A 20,589-nucleotide genomic window follows, 5' to 3' on the forward strand; every position below is an offset into this window, starting at 1 on the left:
AAAGGAAAAGATATTTCGCTTTCATGAATTCTAATGTTAAGACAGAAACTTTTTGTACGGTATCTATATAGAGGACTACAGCCCCTTTGAACACTATTTTTGTTGCAGTGCCTTCGAGTTACTACTATTCTACTTTTTTGGAATGAAATATAATTATGTAGCGGAAAACGCAAAACTGAACAATCATAATTGGATAAGTCTCAACCACCTTGAGTTAATACTTAGTGGAAGCACATTTGGCAGAAAGTACAGCTGTCGAGTATTGTGGGATAGGTCTCTACCAACATTCCACATCTAGATTTGGCAATATTTGAACACCATTCTTTACAAAACTGTGTTTCTTTGGTAGTGTTGATGGACTGCAATCATTAAGTCATGCCACACATTCTTGATTAGATTTAGGTCAGGACTCTACTGTAACTGGGTCACCCAAGGACATTTTATTCCTTACAATATAGATTTGACTGTGTGCTTCTGGCCGTTGTCATGCTAAAAAGTCCCAGTTTCAGCTTTCTTGCAGAGGGCAGAAGGACATTTCTGTATTTTGCTCTATTAATTGTCCCATCTATTCTCACCTTCACAATGAGACATCTCCATAACACAATACTGTCACCACTATGCTTTAGTAGGGACTGTGTTCTTAGAGTGATGTGCCATGTTAAGTTTCCACCACGTTCTGCCAAGTCAGATCACAAAACCTTTGGCCACATGACTTGATCTAGGCAGGGTCTTAGTGGTGCCATACACCTTTGATCGAAGGGATATTCAGGCCTTTGACATTTTTCATAATAATCTTCTGATGTGCGTCTGAAAATTATGTACTATGTTATTTATGTGCCGATGTGTGCCTTATTAATCAAAATCACTTGCTTTCAAACTAGCAATGTCATGGCTAATGGAGATTCTACCAGCATAATATGCACATACACATAACAAAATGACACATCCAAACTAAAACGGAAGGTTTAAAAGAAAATGTAATACGTAAAAACACAATTTGAACAATTCAAACACAAAAGAACTGCAAGTTCACAATGAAAAGCCCACTTCTCCCAGATTGAAATTATTCACGAGATAATCTGATTTTAACCTGCTAAACACCCACATTCCTGCCAGCACTGTTCTAGGCAGCGTTTAGACAGGCAGCCCAATTCTGATATTTTCCCCAACAATCTGAGGGATGTTGACCAAGAATGTCAAAACAGATCAGATATCGTTTACCGGATGCAAAAGACTAAGAAGAAATATTCAGCACGCAATCGATGAGTGGGTAGAATCATACGGAATTTAAACCAAAATAAATAACTAGCGTTTAGATATCACGCCTATGTCATGAGGATCGAACCACGAGTGCACCGAGTAAAAAGCAAACAACAACACCACACGCCTCCTGCTGCTAACTAGTTTGAACCCACTCTATACACGCACACGTTAGTTAACTAGTTAGCTAGCCACGGGTAGCTGGCTAGCGAGCTACGTTGTTAATCAAGCCAAACTCGCTACAGTTTTAAGCTAACGTTCGCGAGCTAGCGAACGTTAGCCATCTAGCTAGGTAGTCACGTTATATATACATATATATGCGCTTAGTCGTAACTCATGGAAATACAACCCAGCGACAGGCAGAGGTGTTATAACACGTAGTTATATATATCTTACCTTTTGAGTAAAGGGATTTGGGAGAATTAAGGTCGAGATCCGAGCTGAGGAGGGATATAAAATCAGAGGGCATCGCAGCACTTCATGGAGGGAGGGGAAGCGGACACCCTACTCTCTCTGGATCGGAACAAATCCAGCCAGCCAACGACGTTAGCAAGCAATAAACTAAGAAAATATGACTGCAAACAGGCAATATTGTGTCTGATAAAAAGAAGGTCCTAACAAAGTTTAATAGACCCAGACAACCATTTATCAGCGCGAAACACGTTTGTTGTGCTGTCTTTGATGCCCAGACTCATACACTTGCTATGCTAGCTAGGCAATGAGGTTCAGCCCCCTCGAAAACCCTCCCCTTTCTCATGCCCACCGCGCAGACGCAGTGCTGGAAGAGTACATTTAGTTACTTTGTTACCATACATGAATGACACACGTGCCATTTTACATTATCTATGCATTATTTTTACCCTTTTCACAGTTATGCACGCTATTTCATATGAACCAAGGAACGGAATGGTAATGTTCAACAGGATCAAAACCCCAGTGTATCACATGGATAAAATGTGACTACAAATAACAACAAGTCCTAATTTATAGTAAACGGTGATTTGTAGATCAGTCGGCAGTGGTCTACATTTGATTCTCTCGAACATGGCCAATGACTTCTCTCTGACTTCATTACCCAAGCAACCCTTCCGTAGACAAGTGATTCGTCACCGTGTTTATGCGGAAGTGCTGATGAAGGATTAAAATAACGTGAATTTCTCATTGTCGTTGCTTTTGCAAAATATACATTCAGCTGTCATTCGTGATTTTGCTATTACTGTATTATGGCAGCTTTAAAGTATGCTGGTATGGATGACACAGACAGCGAAGATGAGCTGCCTCCAGGATGGGAAGAGAGATCTACGAAGGATGGATGGGTTTACTATGCGAAGTAAGAGATTGTTCCACAAGAAATATAGTGTTTAGTACGGATTTCGATCCTTTTGTCATGGGAGCACTTTCAAGGGCTCTCTTATTGTGATGCAGTCATTCCAGTGTAACAGCTCTGCACTCCTAATAAGTGCCTCCCGTGATCAAAAACAGTCACCTGCTTAAAGTCCTATTTGAAACATGGCAACCTACACAGGTCACTGTCCCAAAATCATTGCCGATGGGGCATTAAAATCCTCTTAGAACTGAGGAACGGGTTCCTTCTGGAAACCACCTGATGTTCCATTCAGGATCCTACTAGGACCAACCCTGCATAACTTCAGAGGCAACCCAGCAGTGGGATGCAGGTTGCTATGCTGCTGCTGGCTCATGGTTACTGATAATGCTGAATTAGTTGTCAATAATGAGCATTACTTTTTCTTGACATACATAAAATACCCACCTTCATTGTTAATGGTGAGGGGTTAACATGCCCTAGGGCTGTGATGTTTGTGACTCTGAGTGTGACTCTTTTCTTATTTTTAATCCAATGTGGTACAATGGTATTCTTTTTAGATGAATAGAATTAATGCAAAAAAAAAAAATGAATAAAGAAAGACTTTAAAGCTTACTGTAAATGCATCCAACTAGTTTTTAGGCCTACATTCAGATGTTTTATGTGTGCTGGGAATGTGCAAATACTAAAGTTTTTACTTCTTAAGTACACAGTTTTAAATATTTTTGGTTCCCAGCCATTGTGGTACTGTGTTCAAAAAGTTTGTAATTGTCTATGATTTGTAATTGGATCAGCTACAAAATGTATTAATAGCCTCAAATTAAAGCTGACAGTTTGTTCAGATATGTTTTAACATGACTATATTTTGTAGATTTAACTGAGCATTAAATGTTTATTTGTTTGATAAACATTATAAATATTTAAGCAAACACAAAGAAACAATAATACAGTGAAAAATAACAAAACCATTCTGTTTTTAAAAACAGTATATTTATTTGTGTGGAGTTCCTTAGAATGAAAAAGTCAGTTATCGTCACTTATATTGATAGTTATTCTATCAATGTCATTCACGAATGGCTAATAAGCTGTTAAAATGGCCAGTGGCAAAAGCCATACAGTTCATAGATGAATAGAATGAATGCAATAATCTTATAGCCATATATGGTCCTTTGATCATTAGATATGTGTCAGTTATGAGTCACAGATATTTCAGAATAATATTTCCCCAACAGTACACTACCGTTCAAAAGTTTGGGCTCAGTTTGAATTTGAAATTTAGCAAAATGAATACAAAATATGGTCATTGACAAGGTTTGAAATGATGACTTTTAACTGAAATAATTATTGTGTCCTTCAAACTTTGCTTTCGTCAAATAATCTGCTGTCTATGGCATTCTGATTGTCAGTTTGTTGAGGTAATCTGAAGAGATTTCACCCCATTCGTCCTGAAGCAGCTCCCCATAACTGGATTGGCTTGTTGGGCACTTCTTAAATATTATGTGGTCAATCTGCTCCCACAACAGCTCAATAGGGTTGAGATCCGGTGACTGTGCTGGCCACTCCATTATAGACAGAATAGCAGCTGACTACTTCTTCCCTAAATAGTTCTTGCATAGTTTGGAGACGTGCTTTGGGTCATTTTCCTGTTGTAGGAGGAAATTGTCTCCAATCAAACACCGTCCACAGGGTATGGCATGGTGTTGCACAATGAAGTGATAGCCTTCCTTCTTCAAGATCCCCTTTACCTGCATCTTACGAATGTTCTTCTTTGTGATCCAAACACTGCAAACAGATTTATCTGTCTCTAACCCTTTTTCCCAATCTTCTTATGTCCAATGCCTGTGTTCTTTTGCCCATCTTAATCTTTTCTTCTCATTGGTCAGTCTGAGATATGGCTTTTTCTCTACAACTCTGCCTAGAAGGCCGGCATCCCGGAGTTGCTTCTTGACTTTTGAGGCTAGTGTTTTGCGGGTACTACTTAATGACACTGGCAGTTGAGGACCTGTGAGGTGTCTGTTTCTCAAACTACACACAAATGTAACTTGGACTAGCAAACACTGGAACACAGGAGTGATGGTTGCTGATAATGGGCCTATGTATGCCTACGTAGATACAATATTCCATAAAAATTCGCTCTTTCCAGCTACAATACTCATTTCCAACATTAACAATGTCTACACTGTATTTCTGATCAATTTTATGTTATTTTAAGGGGCAAAAAAAATAAAAATCTTTTGAAAACAAGGACATTTTGAAGTGACCTCAAACATTTGAACTGTATTGTAAATGTGGCCAGTTTGTCCATTAAGTGATTCAGCATTGTTGTCTTGGCAACGGGTGGGCGATATACACCAGCAACTGTAATAATGCAATTTCCTCTTAATTTAATACTTAATGTTTGCAGTTCAAATTTATTTTGAATGCAGAAAAACTTGCTTGACTACAAAGTGGATGTTTTTGTAAAGATTGCCACAGTTCTAACTTTTCCCCACATATCTGCTCCAAATACATTGTACCCATCAAGGGCAATATCTGCATTATTTGTATTCTCAGATAACCACGTTTCAAATAAAATTAGTCTGGATTATACTGAGATAGCAAAATCTTAATGAAATCCATCTTTGACAATAAACTGTACATTTAGGTGTGAAAAAAACAACACCTCAGCAGTTTTTGAATGCATGTGGATTGTTGGCATGTACACAATGTTAGTTAATTGTTACTTAAGCTACTTGTGTAATTCCCCTGTGTGGGGACAAAATTACTAGTTACAATACCTCTTAGTGTATGCAAGCATGTAGAGTAATACAAAAAGTCAGATATACACTCACCTAAAGGATTATTAGGAACACCATACTAATACTGTGTTTGACCCCCTTTCGCCTTCAGAACTGCCTTAATTCTACGTGGCATTGATTCAACAAGGTGCTGAAAGCATTCTTTAGAAATTTTGGCCCATATTGATAGGATAGCATCTTGCAGTTGATGGAGATTTGTGGGATGCACATCCAGGGCAAGAAGCTCCCATTCCCCCACATCCCAAAGATGCTCTATTGGGTTGAGATCTGGTGACTGTGGGGGCCATTTCAGTACAGTGAACTCATTGTCATGTTCAAGAAACCAATTTGAAATGATTTGAGCTTTGTGACATGGTGCATTATCCTGCTGGAAGTAGCCATCAGAGGATGGGTACATTGGTGGTCATAAAGGGATGGACATGGTCAGAAACAATGCTCAGGTAGGCCGTGGCATTTAAACGATGCCCAATTGGCTCTAAGGGGCCTAAAGTGTGCCAAGAAAACATCCCCCACACCATGACACCACCACCACCAGCCTGCACAGTGGTAACAAGGCATGATGGATCCATGTTCTCATTATGTTTACGCCAAATTCTGTTTTTCCCTTTTCACACCATTCTTTGTAAACCCTAGAAATGGTTGTGCATGAAAATCCCAGTAACTGAGCAGATTGTGAAATACTCAGACCGGCCTGTCTGGCACCAACAACCATGCCACGCTCAAAATGTCTTAAATCACCTTTCTTTCCCATTCTGACATTCAGTTTGGAGTTCAGGAGATTGTCTTGACCAGGACCACACCCCTAAATGCATTGAACCAACTGCCATGTGATTGGTTGATTAGATAATTGCATTAATGAGAAATTGAACAGGTGTTCCTAATAATCCTTTAGGTGAGTGTATTACTACTGATAGCATATAACCTGACATAAAACAGTAACAGTGCGATAACAGAACTGAATACATTTCTAATTACAGTAAAGTCAACTGACTAGATACATTTCAGCTGTCATCAAATTAATAGAATACTTTTTTTTATAACATGAGCTACTTTTCTTGTGATCATAACATAACAAAAGTAAGAAAGCATTTTGTTCTGCGTTATGTCCTCTCTGGATTTCTCTGCCGCAGGACTTGTCAAAGCATTGATACACAACTTGAAAGACATGCAAGCAAGCATGTGACCAATATATTTTGATTTAATTTTGATTTGATCCTGTCTCCTGTTCTCCGCAGTCATGAGGAGATGAAGACTCAGTGGGATCATCCCAAGACAGGGAAGAAGAGACGCTGTGCTGGAGGTTTGGGTTGTTTTCCAGTCTGACCCCATTCTCTCCTGTTCTCCCTCTACCATCCACACCTTACATTCCTTCTCCCCCCATTCAATAGGCCTTTTTACGTGATTCATTTCTTATGGCATTGGTTGCATATTCACATTAACATAATGAAATACTGGTATCTGATTTGTGGTTGTAAATGTGAACTTATGTTAGGATGACTCTCTATAATAGACCATATAGAGACATTTAAATACCATTATAGATCTTGATTCTCAAAGTTTGAATGGAGTCAAACTAGTCGGGTTTCTTCCCTTAGATTTACCGTATGGCTGGGAGCAGGAGACCGATGACAAAGGACAGATCTTCTATGTGGAGTAAGTCCTCACATTAATTATTTCCTAAATAAATTGCAAGTTATGGACTTGAATCAGAAAATGTTTGCACTTCAGTTCGCATTACATGTGTTTCTTGCATTTAGTAAGAAATGACATGGTCTCATGTTAAATACTCAATAATAATATTGTAATGACTTATTTGTTAATTTGGGTTTTGTTCAAGTAAGCACCAATAATCGGAACAGCCCCAGGAGGGTTCTGCACCAGGTTTCTAGTTAATTCCCCTGGCCGGGGTTTCTGGAAGGCAGACTTGGTGTGGGGGTACGTGGAGGGCTGACAGGATGCAGCTCTAGGTTGACTGTACCACATGTTATTTTACTACATCTTATGTGTGGGGGTCTTGAAGACATCGCTTTACAGCTGAAAAAGTATCACCCAGGAGGTGTTAACCTTTCAGTGGTTTATGATCCAGACCACTTCTGGAGGAGAATAGGGTGATTGTTTCCATGAAGAGCTCTAGTCCTCTCTGTCTGATGCTTCTCCATCCTTGTATTGGGAAAAAAACCTTCAAACCCTACTCTTATAATACCAAATGACAATCTCTGGATGAATCTTTTTAAGAATTGTATGCTACAGGCCAGTCTGTAAAGAAAACACATCTGCTGCTGACCAGTAAACATACAGGTGGCTGGGCACACATCTCCCACAAGGACAATAGTATCAATCAATCAAATGTATTTATAAAGGCCTTTTTACAACAGCAGTTGTCACAAAGTGCTTTACAGAGATACACGGCCTTAAACCCCAAGGAGCAAACAACAGTAGTGTTGGATTTCAGTGGCTAGGAAAAACTCCCTAAGAAGGCCGAATTTTAGGAAGACACCTAGAGAGGACCCAGGCTCAGAGGGGTGACCAGTCCTCTTCTGGCTGTGCCGGGTGAGATATTAAGAGTCCAATTAGAATAATAAATACATTTCTCTGGGCGAAATCCAGAGTCTATTTGATTCTAGACTAGGTCAAAAGTATGACCAGGTGGACAAGGATAGGGACAGCAACGGGCCCCCCAAACCAGGTACTCTGCAGGTGTGGACCAGGACCTCATCTCCTCCTAAAATTTAAAACTGGAGGAGACTGAGAAAAGTTAGAAAGTGCATTCCTCATATCCCCCAGCACAATAATATAGCAGCGTAACACCTTGTAACTGAGTATCATGGTACGACTTGGTACATGAGTTCCTTATAAGGCCAATACTCAAGGAGCTATTGAATACACCCACCTGGTATGACCCGGAGTCTTGAGGTTTGGTATATATGTTCACCTCCAGAAAAGTAACCATTTAAATCCGCCATCATGGATTTTCTTTCATTTTCAAAAGATAATAAATACTTGAAAGGCTACTCCTATGCAACCAAATGACCAACTATATTTAAATTAACATTTGTTATCTATTGATCAAGTTCTTTAAGCCACGTATATTCCCGGGCCAGTATGCCAAAAAACCCGGGCACTACTGACCGACACGTGCGTATGTGTGGGCTGGCATGTAAAGACATATACATTACACACTGATAATCACGTTGTAATATCACTTAATGCCCTTGTCCAAAACACCGTGAGGATGTTATATATGCAACTACATTGACTTTGATGGCACCATAGTGGCCTTATGATGAGTGCTCTTGATGCGTTTGGCTCAGTGATTACATTGGCACAGATGCTGGGGGATTAAATGGCAAAATATGGTACAGTTTGGCCACCGGGGCACCATGGCCCTGAATACATAACTGCCTGCTGTATCTCTTTCAGTGACTGGTACTAATACTAATACCTAAATAGTCTACTCTTTCATTGATTAGTACTGACACTGACTGTAAACAGTACTGTCATTGACTTAATAGTATTGAGACTGACTGTAAATAGTACTGACACTTACTTTGTAAATACCAATGCTATTTTGTAGGTATTAGAATTTTGCTCCGGACCCCCGATCATCCGCTCAGACAGAAATTCAACCTGCAACTGAGTCATTATGCCTACCCTGTTATAATGTCCATGCGTCCACGTGTCCACACGCCCACACGCCCACACACCCACAAGTAGTTTGCTTAGAGGATCTTCTCTTATCTGAACTTGCACTTTTAAGTTGGTAAATACAGGATGTTCAAGTTCACACAACATACATTCTATTCCCTAAAACATTTCTTCTTTCCCCTCGACTAACAGTCACATTAACAAGAGGAAGACCTACTTTGACCCACGCCAGGCATTTACAGTGGAAGATGTGTTGGTGAAACCTAAGCGTTACGATGGCAACACATCTGCCCTAGAGATCCTGCAGGGTCGTGACCTCTCAGACAGAGTGGTTGTCATCACCGGGGGAAACTCTGGCATCGGTGAGTTTAGGAATGTGTGTGTTTTTTGTGCCGGCATACGTGTATTTCACTTATTTAGGGATTTGTTGGCTTATGAAGTGTGACTTCATTATTTTACCAGTAGGTGGGGCTGTTGTATTAGTCTTTATAACCCAGCCTCAAGTTGCTTCTGTCTCACCCTGCAAGCCAAGCATCATCCTTTTAAAACCAGGCATTCATCAACATTAGCCTCCAAAATGATACACTCAGACTTAACAAATCATTCACTAATATCCTACATGATTGTATTGAAGTTCATTAACCAAGCTGAATTGGATTGTCATTGTTAACTGTAATGAATGACATCCATTTGTGGTGAGCAAATACATGGCTCACTATATAATGGCCGTGAAAACAAATGCATTTCCTCTTCCTCTCTGTGTAAATTAACACAAGTAGCAGCCATTCATCCACAGTTTCGTCTTCAGTCCCACAGAGACAACAACGGCGCAAGGGAAATCAAACAAACATAAAATCTTTAATTGTCTTCATATTCACGTAATTCCTTTCTCCTTAAGTTATGACTTTGTAATTGGAGTGACTTTCTTAAAACGCACCTTCCTATTCAGCTTAAAAGTATACAACATTTTGGACCAATCTTTGCGCCACTGCCAAGATTGTAACTAATATGTTTAAAAAAAAAAAAAAGCCGAAAGGACAGAATTCATTGTAAAATAGAGTAAATCTGGCTATCAACATCAATTCATTGAAGAGGAACTTAATTTGTCAGGTACACAAACACATAATAATTTTCAACTGGGTGAAGCTGATGTAAATCATCAGCCCTAATTTAGTCATTTTTAGCCTTCAGTGTTGCTGTGAGGCGTTCGTAAATGTTGTATTCCCCACAAGAGGGCACAGAAGTTCCTTAATATGGAATGTGACCATAATAATTGCCGACCACTCTGAAGTTATTGCACAAAAACATTTAAGAAAACCCCAGATGTCAGGGCACACTCTTTCCACCCAAACTGGTCAATGATGACGCGTTGCACCTTCTCTTTAATTTATTCTCACTGGAATATTCTTGTTCTTGTTTGAACTGTGAAAATTGTCCCGAATATTTGAAATAATTGTAAACAAAATATCCCATTCATATGCATCATTACAAATATTCTGAAAAGTTTAATGTTTGATCTGACATGTCAGTGTCTAATGAACCCGTATTTACATAATACTGTCTCCTGGTGAACTATGAGTTATCCTGCTGTAATGAACAGTATGCCAATAGTAATTGACACCAGTGGCGGGCTCTCTAGACGTCCCCATGGCCTACGTGCTTAACGTGCTTATGCCAATTAACTAGACACAGAAATAAATTGAATTGCATCAACAGCGTCTCAATCTTAACATCGCAGGCTATTTTCATTTGTTCAAGGGAATTGTTTCAACATCGAAATACAAGGACATTTATTTCCACTGTAGTGGCCTATTATTTAAATCCCTTCTTTCCATTTTATTCTGTTAATTTGGCTCTTAATGCGTGGGGAATGTGCATACATGAGGCTGTTAATGCGTGAAATCTAATGCGGTATGGTTGTGTGAACAGGTCTGGTAATGTTGCTGGAAGGCCATGCCTGTAGTGTGTCTGAGGGATCTGATCACTGCTCTGTACTTACTGTGTGGCTAATATTTTCACCCACCTTGGTCATTTGTAAACCAGATGAATGGTCACTGTAGATGAGAATGTGTTCTCAATCAACTTACCTGGCAAAATAATGGCATTTTCTTTTTTAAAATGAATAAATGCAATTTATTTCTGTCTACCCCTGTCTTACTCCCTCTACCTGTCTCCCTCGCTTTCTTTCTTCCTTTCTTTCTCCCTCTTTTCTTTCTTTCTTTCTTCCTTTCTTTCTGTGTATGTAAAAACAGTCCAGTGTATCTGTCAGGTCTGGCTGTATGGGCACCATTGAGTGTGTAGGACTGTGACCCTGACTGAGGCCTCCCATCTATAGATGGGAGGTCTAGAACTCATTTTCCCTTTTCCACTCGTTATACACAGCTGCCGTCAATGAGCGCAGCAAAGGAGAACATTTTTAACTGGTTTGAAATAGTGCTAGCAATTTTTTAAAAGTTTTGCTCCATGGTCTAGGGGAAATGCATGTTCTATCTGTTTGAAAAGCCTGAGTCTGTGAATCTTTGTCACCTAAAAAACAACTTTTCTTCCAGGTTTTATTTTTAGTTCTTCGTGATACTAAACCTGCTGAGTGTCAACACTGGTCTGTCTGCGTATTCCCAACTACGAATGTGTCGTTTTAGGATGTTCTCTTCAGTTTGTGTTTCTGTCATATAATCAATACTGAGAATTCAAGTATATTTGTAAGTCCATACACAGTATTAGATGTGTAGTGTAGGTTGTCATGAGGTTTTGTAACTGTTGCCGTTATGGTGACTTCTGTTTAATAATGGTTAGTCAAGGTCCTAGCCATTCTCTCTCTTCTGGACTGCCCTCAACAACCTAGTCATATTTATATGGACTGGCTCTACAAATACAACCATTTGTAGAAAAGGATTTTCAGGAATAGTGTTATTTACGTCAAATTGATTTAACCAACTGATTCAAAATTCAAACAATTCTAGCTTAGTTCTCTTTTGTATGCCATTGAGATACTCTGAGATAAATTGCATGATTTTCTAGAGTAGATTGTCAACGGCCGGTTTGCAGTTGAGGTACTCTAACTAGGGTTATTTTGTCTACACGTGTTGAGGACTGTACCTTAACAGCTTTCCGCAATTTCAGCAGGCTGTGTGTGTTTGAGCCCGGGCAAAGCTTCCGCGTGCCGTGAGTCCCACACGGCGTCGATGCACCGATGGGGGGGTCAGTGTCACCGTAAGAAGCCCAGTAGATTTAGGAGGGACCGCTAGTGAATAACAAGGTATTAAAGACTGAAAGATGTATAATAGGATCACAGTCCGTCTTTCTCCAGACATCATTCTCCTTATTTTCACTCCTTGAATTGAATTTGTTATTCATGAAAAGCGTGTCATTGTTCAGTGTTTGTGCTGATCCCTGGGTTGTTTTTGTGGATTAGGAGCCAGGCCCGCTCTCTCCTCTCTCTGGAAGGACAGATCACTAAACAGATGCAGCCAGTCGCAGGGCAGAGGGAAGAGAGAGGAGTGGTGGAGAGGAGGAAGGCTCAGCGCGCAGATTAAGCCCATAGCTAGGCTTTGTGAGTGATCATTAGATTGAGGCAGATTTGTTAAGCATAACTGCCATTACATTGGCTGCAAAGCCCTGGTATTTACTGCACCAGCGCTGTTTGTGAATGAGGAGCCCTTAAAGGGCGACCCAGCCATGCATCAAACCCAGCGCCCGGTGAGGATGGGATTCATTATGTATACTGGGACTCACTGGGAGGAAGTAGATGGATAAGAAGAGGCTCCTGGAGTGGGGTGCAGAGCAGTGGGCGGCATGTGCATGTATCCTGTGTTTGTGCCTGAGTGTACACACACACACACACACACACAGTGTATGTGAGAAAAGATGCTTGTGTGCAAGCATGTACCTCTTGTTTGTGTTTTGTATTTTATTTTATGGAACAATTACGCCGAAGATAAAAAGCAAGTAATAGAGAAACCAAGTACATTCGTTTTCACTGTGTGATCTCTTATCCTGCGTCTCCTTTCCTGAGGTTTTCCAACCGGCATTCCATGTCCTCTCTGAGGAAGATGTTTACTGGCGACGTAATGAGAACCAGTTATGGTTGGTTAGTCAAATTACTCAACTTTATTAACCTTGGATCACATTCGCAACGCACACCCAAACGGGTGTAACATACGAGGGGATTGCTCTAGAGGCCAGGAGGGGTCGATTATAATTACAGCTGTAATATAAAATAACTGGAATGGTTAGAAAGAAAGGATGGAATACATATATATGCTTAAATCCCCTCAGTGGAATCAAATGAAAGGCTACTGGGTTATTGTGTGTAGTCAAGTAGTTTATAGAGCCATTGGGTTTACTGTCTGGGGATGATGAGGACATGGAAGCTGTGTGGAGGGGAGGTTGATGGAATAGCCCTCCCTCAGTCGTCTGTGTATGGGTAGGCCGTTACCGCGGGGACAGGAGTGACCAGTGTTATTGGAGGCCCTGAGTGGGGTTGTTTTGTCTGTGTTCGTTCGTGTTTGTGTAAAGGTGAGGTAAAGGCTGAGGACACCGTGGGGTGGGAGGCCTTCTTGAAGGAATCTGGTGGGAGTTGGAGGTGGTCACAGGGTGTGGGAAGGAGAGAAGGATTGAGAGAGCAAGCAGTGTGGAGTCGGAGGCAGGGGACAGGGGAGTGTTCGGGGCCAGGTAGGGGTTAAGAGGGGCCAGGCCAGGGGTAATAGAACCACTCCAGGTCTCTCAGGTGGAACAACTCAGCCCTGGGCCGTAATTACAAACCATACATCCCACTTTTAGGGTGACAACATCTCCCTGGGTCTAATGGAAGGGCTGCAGTCGGAATTGAAGAGAATTAGAGAGTTCCTCAGAGTAGGCTTTTTGTTTGGGCTAAAAATACACTGGAACAGGAGCAGGTGTGGTGGTCATGGAGTGTATTCATCACTGACACACAGGAGTGCAGGAGTGAGAATAGTAAGGGTTCATTATTGTTCGAAGGTTTTGTAGATGACCGTGACTTGACTTCCTCCTGGGCGTCCACATCAAAACCTATTATTTCTAGTTATAAATGTCAGTGTTACATAAGTCATTAGTAACATTTCAATAGTGTAAACTATGTAGACATATTTGAGTAAAATGCTTTAGGGATTACAGAATGTCCAACCATAAATTCAGTCAGATCAGCCAGTGAGGACATACTCACTTAAATTTTTTTGCAGGCGACTGATCCTGCCTGAGAGAGTTGCTAGAGCTTAATGAGACAATGAAATCCCTGCTGAAGATGCCAGCCAACCTGCCAATATGCATTATCCTGTGGAGCTCCCAGGTACAAGTCTGCCTGCGGCTCAGTCAAGGCATGAACTTAGACTTTGGTGGACAGCTCACCGGCATGAAGACCACTGCGCCACCTAAGGAACATGAAACCTTAATATAATTTGAGATATTGTGTTTTTGTTGAAATGATTAGATCAGCTAATAACAACAACAACAAAAAGCAACATTGGAAACAATTACTTCCTAAGTTCAAATTCTTTGTCTCCTTGTCTTGGTGTTATAAATACATCTTTTTGTTTGAAGAGAGAGAAGAGTGTTGTTAGAGAGGTGATGGCTATCTGTGGGCCAAATGAACATGTTAACCGTTGTGGGTTGTAATGATCAAACTTTAGCTCTGTTTGCCCAAATCAACACAGCTCATTGTAGTTAAAGGCCCCTTTGGACACAGATGTAGAGACAGTTGTTTTCTGTTTGCCAAATGAACACGTTTACTAGTAATGATCTCGTCAGGCTCAGCCAATACACCTATGTATAGAGGGAATACAGAGGGGCGGTAGGGTACGGAGGACAAACAGAGCGTGAAATCACTAAATCACACTCATTATTGGGGATATGAGGACGGCCAGGATCCTAATGTACCATGCAGAACATCCATTCTTTCTCTCTGATTGTACTGTACCGTAATAATACAGGATGTTGATGATGGATGCCGTGACTCTGAGTAATGTTACTGTACCTCTTGTCCCCATTTACTGGTAATTTAGTTGTCGGTATAATGTCAGTTGTCTGATTTAAAGGCACTTTCAGTGAAGATTCTAATTAACATTGACTTATCACAGTCATAGTAAAATGATCAGCAAAACCAGTGCAGATATGGCAGAGTTACACCACGTTAGGAACACCATTTGGCAGAGTTACGCCACGTTAGGAACACCATTTGGCAGAGTTACACCACGTTAGGAACACCATTTGGCAGAGTTACGCCACGTTAGGAACACCATTTGGCGGAGTTACACCACGTTAGGAACACCATTTGGCAGAGTTACACCCCGTTAGGAACACCATTTGGCAGAGTTACACCCCGTTAGGAACACCATTTGGCAGTGTTACACCACCTTAGGAACACCATTTGGCAGAGTTACACCACCTTAAGAACACCATTTGGCAGAGTTACACCACCTAAGAACACCATTTGGCAGAGTTACACCAACTTAGGAACACCATTTTAGCTCAATATACCCATAATCCAGCTGACTGGTTATCATTTTGACAAAGAAATAATTGCACTCAGGTTGTCCATCAGGCCAGAATGCTGTAGGTTACTTTAAGGAACAGATCTCTCATTGTTGGTCTTAACCCATGAAGGTCTGGAAAATAGTGAAAGGCATGGAGGATAGACCGTCCTTAAAACTGCCCATGTTTCTTAAACAGGTTTCATGGTAGTTGAGGAAAACCAGGTTGAGGACAACCAGGGTATGACAAATATCTTTAATCACTGTTTCATCCAGTCTGGGTCCGTATGTGACTCAACCACACCTTGTCCATCCATCATCTCACCTTTAAGCCACTCAGAATAGACCAACCCTGAAGCTGCTCTTTCTTTTATCCAGAACCATGACACTCCTTGCAGGTGGTTACTGAGTCAGAGGTGCTGAATAAACTCCATGAAGTGGACCCTCATAATCCTTCTGTCAGATGGCTTGATCCCTTCTTCCTCATCACAGAACATACTTCTTACATTTCAACTGATTATTTGTCTGTTTAGAAATGACCAATGCTTGGATGGCAGCTACTTGGTTTAAAGGCTTAGATTATCCTGACTGTTATAGGCCAATTTCCTTATTTTCCTGTATTTCCAAAGTGTGGGAAAAACTCAATGGGCCAACTGAGTGATTTTCTTGAATTGTACATTATTTTATCTGGTATGCAATATGGTTTCCATTCGGTTTTAGCTGTCACTGCAACCCTAAAGGTCTTTATGTTTTCACTGCCCTGGACACAAAGCAATGTTGTGCTGCTATTTCTATTGACTTAGAAAAAGTCATCCTTCACATCCTTCACATCATATAATGTCATGATGTAATGTTATCCACATAATTGATGAGTAGGCTTGTGGGTCCTATATCTTAGCGCTAGTACAAACCGAGGCGCTGTTCCCTTCTGTGCTTCAGCTATCAGCACATTAACAACAGAAATGACTACAGTCATTGGTTTCCTAATCCTGGAGGAGGTGTTGTCTGTGTCTAGCAAAGCAGCCCTCAAAGTGTGGAGTGTGTTTTTCCTGTAAATGCTTGCTGAGTCGTATTACAGCCCATGGCCTCTCTTTATCTCTGACTAGAACACACAGTGAAACCTGACCTCTTGTCATGTTCTACAGTCTGGGCCCCCCCCCCCCGTCGTTTACCTGACCAGGAACTCATTTCCGCACTACCTCCTGTACAGGAAACACAGGCATGAGGGCGGCCTTTGTAAACCGGCAGCACTCGTTATTTCACAATTAATGTCAAGCCCTTGTTATTTGTCACGGAGGAAACACAGCTCTGTCGCCCGTTTTGTTGTTGTTGCTGCTATATTCTAATTTGTACTCCATTATGGAAAACACTGGTGTCCATTAATTTCACTTTCATGCTTGGTTCACACAACAAGTGAGTGTGTGCTGGCGTTGTTTACCCAGCTGCCAGTGTTCTTGTTCAATTTAGAGAGGATGGAGTAACTGTTGTTTAAGCTGTAGCAGGCGTGTCTGCCCTCCTGTTTGGTTCGGTTTGATGCTTTCCGCTTAGTTGTTCTACGTAGAGTGAATCTGATGTTTTGTTGGAGAAGCAGTCCCGTTTTACCCATGAGTACCTGTTCCTGTTATGTGGAGAGAGGAAAAGAAAAAGGGAGAGAAAACCAAAGGCATTTTGGGAAAGCGCGAGAAAGCCATTTAGGGAAACAGAGATGAAAGAAGATTTTGAGTGCAAGGGAGACGCAGGAAGATATTGAGGAAAAGAGCGAGGAAGGAGGGTAATGAGGGAAAGAAATAGGAAGGAAGATATTGAGGAAAAGAGGGAGGAAGGAAGGTAATGAGGGAAGGAAATAGGAAGGGAGATATTGAGGAAAGAGGGAGGAAGGAAGGTCCAGCATAGGGTCGATGCTGCTCGGGGAGTGTGGATGTTGGACAGGGCTGCTTTGTCTCGTTGCTCTTTTGGAACTACTTGTGTTTCGGTCAGGTACAGGTAAACCTCAGTTGTGGTTGTAGGCTGGGAGAGGCTTTCCACTGAAACGTGTAGTAGCTAAAACAGCCTGGTTGAGTGAGCAGTGTGTTCAAAATCAGCTGTGCTTGGCGCTTTGTGAGATGTCTTGATCGTCTACTCTCCCACAGCTGCGGCAGCAAGTTTGGGAACACTTAGAAATATCCTTGTTTTTGAAAGAAAAGCATTTTTTATGTCTTTTAAAATATCACCCAATCGATCAGAAATACAGTTAATGTTGCAAATGACTATTGTGTCTGGAAATGACAGATTTTTATGGAATATCTACATAGGCATACAGAGCCCCATTATCAGCGACCATTACTCCTGATTTTGCTAATCCAAGTTTATCATTTTAAAAAGCCAATTGATCATTAGAAAACCTTTTTTGCCATTATGTTAGCACCGCTGAAAACTGTTGTTCTGTTTAAAGAGCCGGAATTCTTACTGGTTGGTAGGTGATCAAATACTTATGTCATGCAATAAAATGCAAATTAATTACTTAAAAATCATACAATGTGATTTTCTGGATTTCTGTTTTAGATTCCGTTACTCACAGTTGAAGAGTACCTATGATAAAAATGATAGACTTCTACAAGCTTTGTAAGTGGGAAAACCGGCAAAATCGTCAGTGTATCAAATACACTGTTCTCCCCATTGTAGGTATTCGGTAAAAAGTCTGCCATTTCCAGCTACAATAGTCACATACAGCATTAACAATGAAGGGTAATGTATATAAATGAAGAGATTGAGGGAAAGAGGGGTTGAGAGACAGAGGTACAGGGAGGGTTAGATTATTCCTGTTAAAGCACTTTTTAAAAAGTATCTTGATTCATTTTGTTATTATTTTCTTGTTCTGTTCCTGTGAGGGGGTCATCTAGTGTGGCATCTCTCTCCATTGCACCTAATAAGGTGTCATGTGATTTAATTCCATGCTTCAGTTGTCAGAGTGCCCCACTCCAATTTACAGTTTTAATAGATATTACTTTTTAACACTCCACTCACAATTAGGCCTTCTAGTTCTCCACTTAACGAAAATCAGATTAAGACCTAATCTAATTACTGGTTGGTTTTAATCCACACTGGCTATGATACTGGCTGTCTGCCTGGCTGTCTGCCTGGCTGTCTGCCTGGCTGTCTGCCTGCCTCCTCTCAGCTCCTCTCCGCCACAACCACTTAGTGTGCACCAACCTGCCCTATCTGCCTGCCACTCACCACTCTGCGTGCGTGTGTGTGCGCGCGTCTGTTTGTGTGTGTGTGTGTGTGTGTGTGTGTGTGTGTGTGTGTGTGTGTGTGTGTGTGTGTGTCTTTGGTTTAAAATATTGGAAAATAAGTAATGTACTGCTGTCAGTGGATACAGAGTGATTGATAGCACACTGTTAATATCAACTTTCACGGACGGAAATAAAAATATGATTTAAGAAAAAGTTAATCTTGTAAATGAATTCTACCTCTGGGTTAAAATGACCCATTTAGACTGGCAATTTGGAAACGAACTTTCGTTGGTATCTTGGTTTTTTGTCAGTTTGATTTGGACGGAGTCGTGAAGTAGTCTTGGACTGATAAATCCCAATTCCCATCAGAACAACTCTTTTGATGTAAAACATTTCTTTATCAGTCAGTCTTTGAAGCTCTACAATATCACACCAAGGTTTGATATGGAAGTTATTATCAAGTCAGTTTGAATGGTTCTCATTTTCTAGTTGTTTTCTCTGTAACTTCAGTTTTAAACCTAATCACAAATACCATTATCATCATTGCAAGCAGAACTGAAGTTGCCATACCTCCCTAACCAATATGAATGTCCCTGTTTCTGTCAGTATTAACTAGTGGATAGAGATACCTTGCGACATGGCTTCCGGTTAGTTTCTCTGACTGTTTTGAATCCTGAACCACATTAATTCAATCAGTTTCATCACTTCACTGAGACATGATTAACTTTCCCCAGTAGACCCTTTGGGTTCCTTCCTCGGTGATAGGAGTTATATGAAACATAGATAGGGATTCCAACTCATCTTCTAGCCCTTCACAGTCAACTACCCTGAGTATCTGCAAATTATCTCCCCAAATAACTCCTCTTTTTCTGTTTCCCTCTGCTCGGTCTCTCCTCCCACCCCCCTCTCTGGGTCCCCATGCCCTCTCCTCTCACCCGGCTCACTCCGTCACTCTCTTCCTGCTCTCTGTGTGTAGGTTTGGAAACCGCCAAGTCGTTTGCCCTCCATGGGGCCCATGTTATCCTGGCCTGCAGGAATCTCTCCAAGGCCAGCAAGGCCGTCAGCCTCATCAAGCAGGAATGGGTAAGACCCACACTCCTATGGTCTATGAACCCACAAAGACCCACACTATTGTAGACAGTTAACAAAGACCCACACTATTGTAGTCTATGAACGTACACAGACACACACAAACTGGAAACACTTCAATCCCACATCAGGGATACAGGGAACTGCAATGGGATGGCTATTTAATATTGTGTGTGTGGGGGAGAGGACGGGAGTGTCTGATAATTACCTGAGATTATAGTGGTAATATCTTAGCGCCCGCAACGCACCCTCAGATTTACGAGTGGGGGAAAATAAACAAGTAGGATGTGGCTGCTGGAGCAGAAAGAATAAGCCATTAGTACTGAGTTGATTACAGCGGGAGAGAGAGGAGGAGAGGGAGAGAGATGGAGGAGAGGGAGAGAGATGGAGAGGGAGAGAGATGGAGAGACGGCAAACAGAGGGAGATGGAGAGAGAAGTTGGGAGAGACGGGAAGGAAAGGGAGATGGAAAGATGGCAGGGAGAGAGATGGAGAGATGGGAGGGAGAGAGGTAGGACGGGTGGGAGAGAGGTAGGACGGGTGGGAGAGAGGTAGGACGGGTGGGAGAGAGGTAGGACGGGTGGGAGAGAGGTTGGACGGGAGGTAGAGAGGTAGGACGGGTGGGAGAGAGGTAGGACGGGTGGGAGAGAGGTAGGACGGGTGGGAGAGAGGTAGGACGGGTGGGAGAGAGTGGGAGAGACGGGTGGGAGAGAGGTAGGACGGGTGGGAAAGGGAGATGGAAGGATGGCAGGGAGAGTGAAGAGAGACGAGCGAAGA

At 41.5% G+C, this 20,589-nt stretch overlaps 2 protein-coding genes across 5 annotated transcripts in view; one reads left to right on the forward strand and one right to left on the reverse strand.

Moving 5' to 3' along the window:
- The window catches only part of LOC105022230 (nuclear factor of activated T-cells 5), a 38,515-nt gene extending 36,530 nt beyond the window's left edge, over positions 1–1,985 (reverse strand). Inside the window, exon 1 of the mRNA XM_034288220.1 lies at positions 1,657–1,985. Coding sequence (XP_034144111.1) covers positions 1,657–1,729 — 73 coding nt within the window. The 5' untranslated portion in view covers positions 1,730–1,985. The remainder of the gene's footprint in view (positions 1–1,656) is intronic.
- Positions 1,986–2,374: 389 nt separating this feature from the next.
- The window catches only part of wwox (WW domain containing oxidoreductase), a 155,682-nt gene continuing 137,467 nt past the window's right edge, over positions 2,375–20,589 (forward strand). For all 4 annotated transcript variants that reach the window (XR_003777465.2, XM_013138927.3, XM_020040428.2 and 1 more), the window contains exons 1-5: positions 2,375–2,590; positions 6,618–6,682; positions 6,978–7,035; positions 9,220–9,389; positions 19,701–19,807. Coding sequence is in view for 3 of the 4 variants with exons in the window: in XM_013138927.3 (XP_012994381.1) it covers positions 2,484–2,590; positions 6,618–6,682; positions 6,978–7,035; positions 9,220–9,389; positions 19,701–19,807 (507 nt within the window). In the remaining variant the exon portion in view is untranslated. The remainder of the gene's footprint in view (positions 2,591–6,617; positions 6,683–6,977; positions 7,036–9,219; positions 9,390–19,700; positions 19,808–20,589) is intronic.

Source organism: Esox lucius, chromosome 19 (assembly GCF_011004845.1).
Source record: "Esox lucius isolate fEsoLuc1 chromosome 19, fEsoLuc1.pri, whole genome shotgun sequence".
Classification (NCBI taxonomy): Eukaryota; Metazoa; Chordata; class Actinopteri; order Esociformes; family Esocidae; genus Esox; species Esox lucius.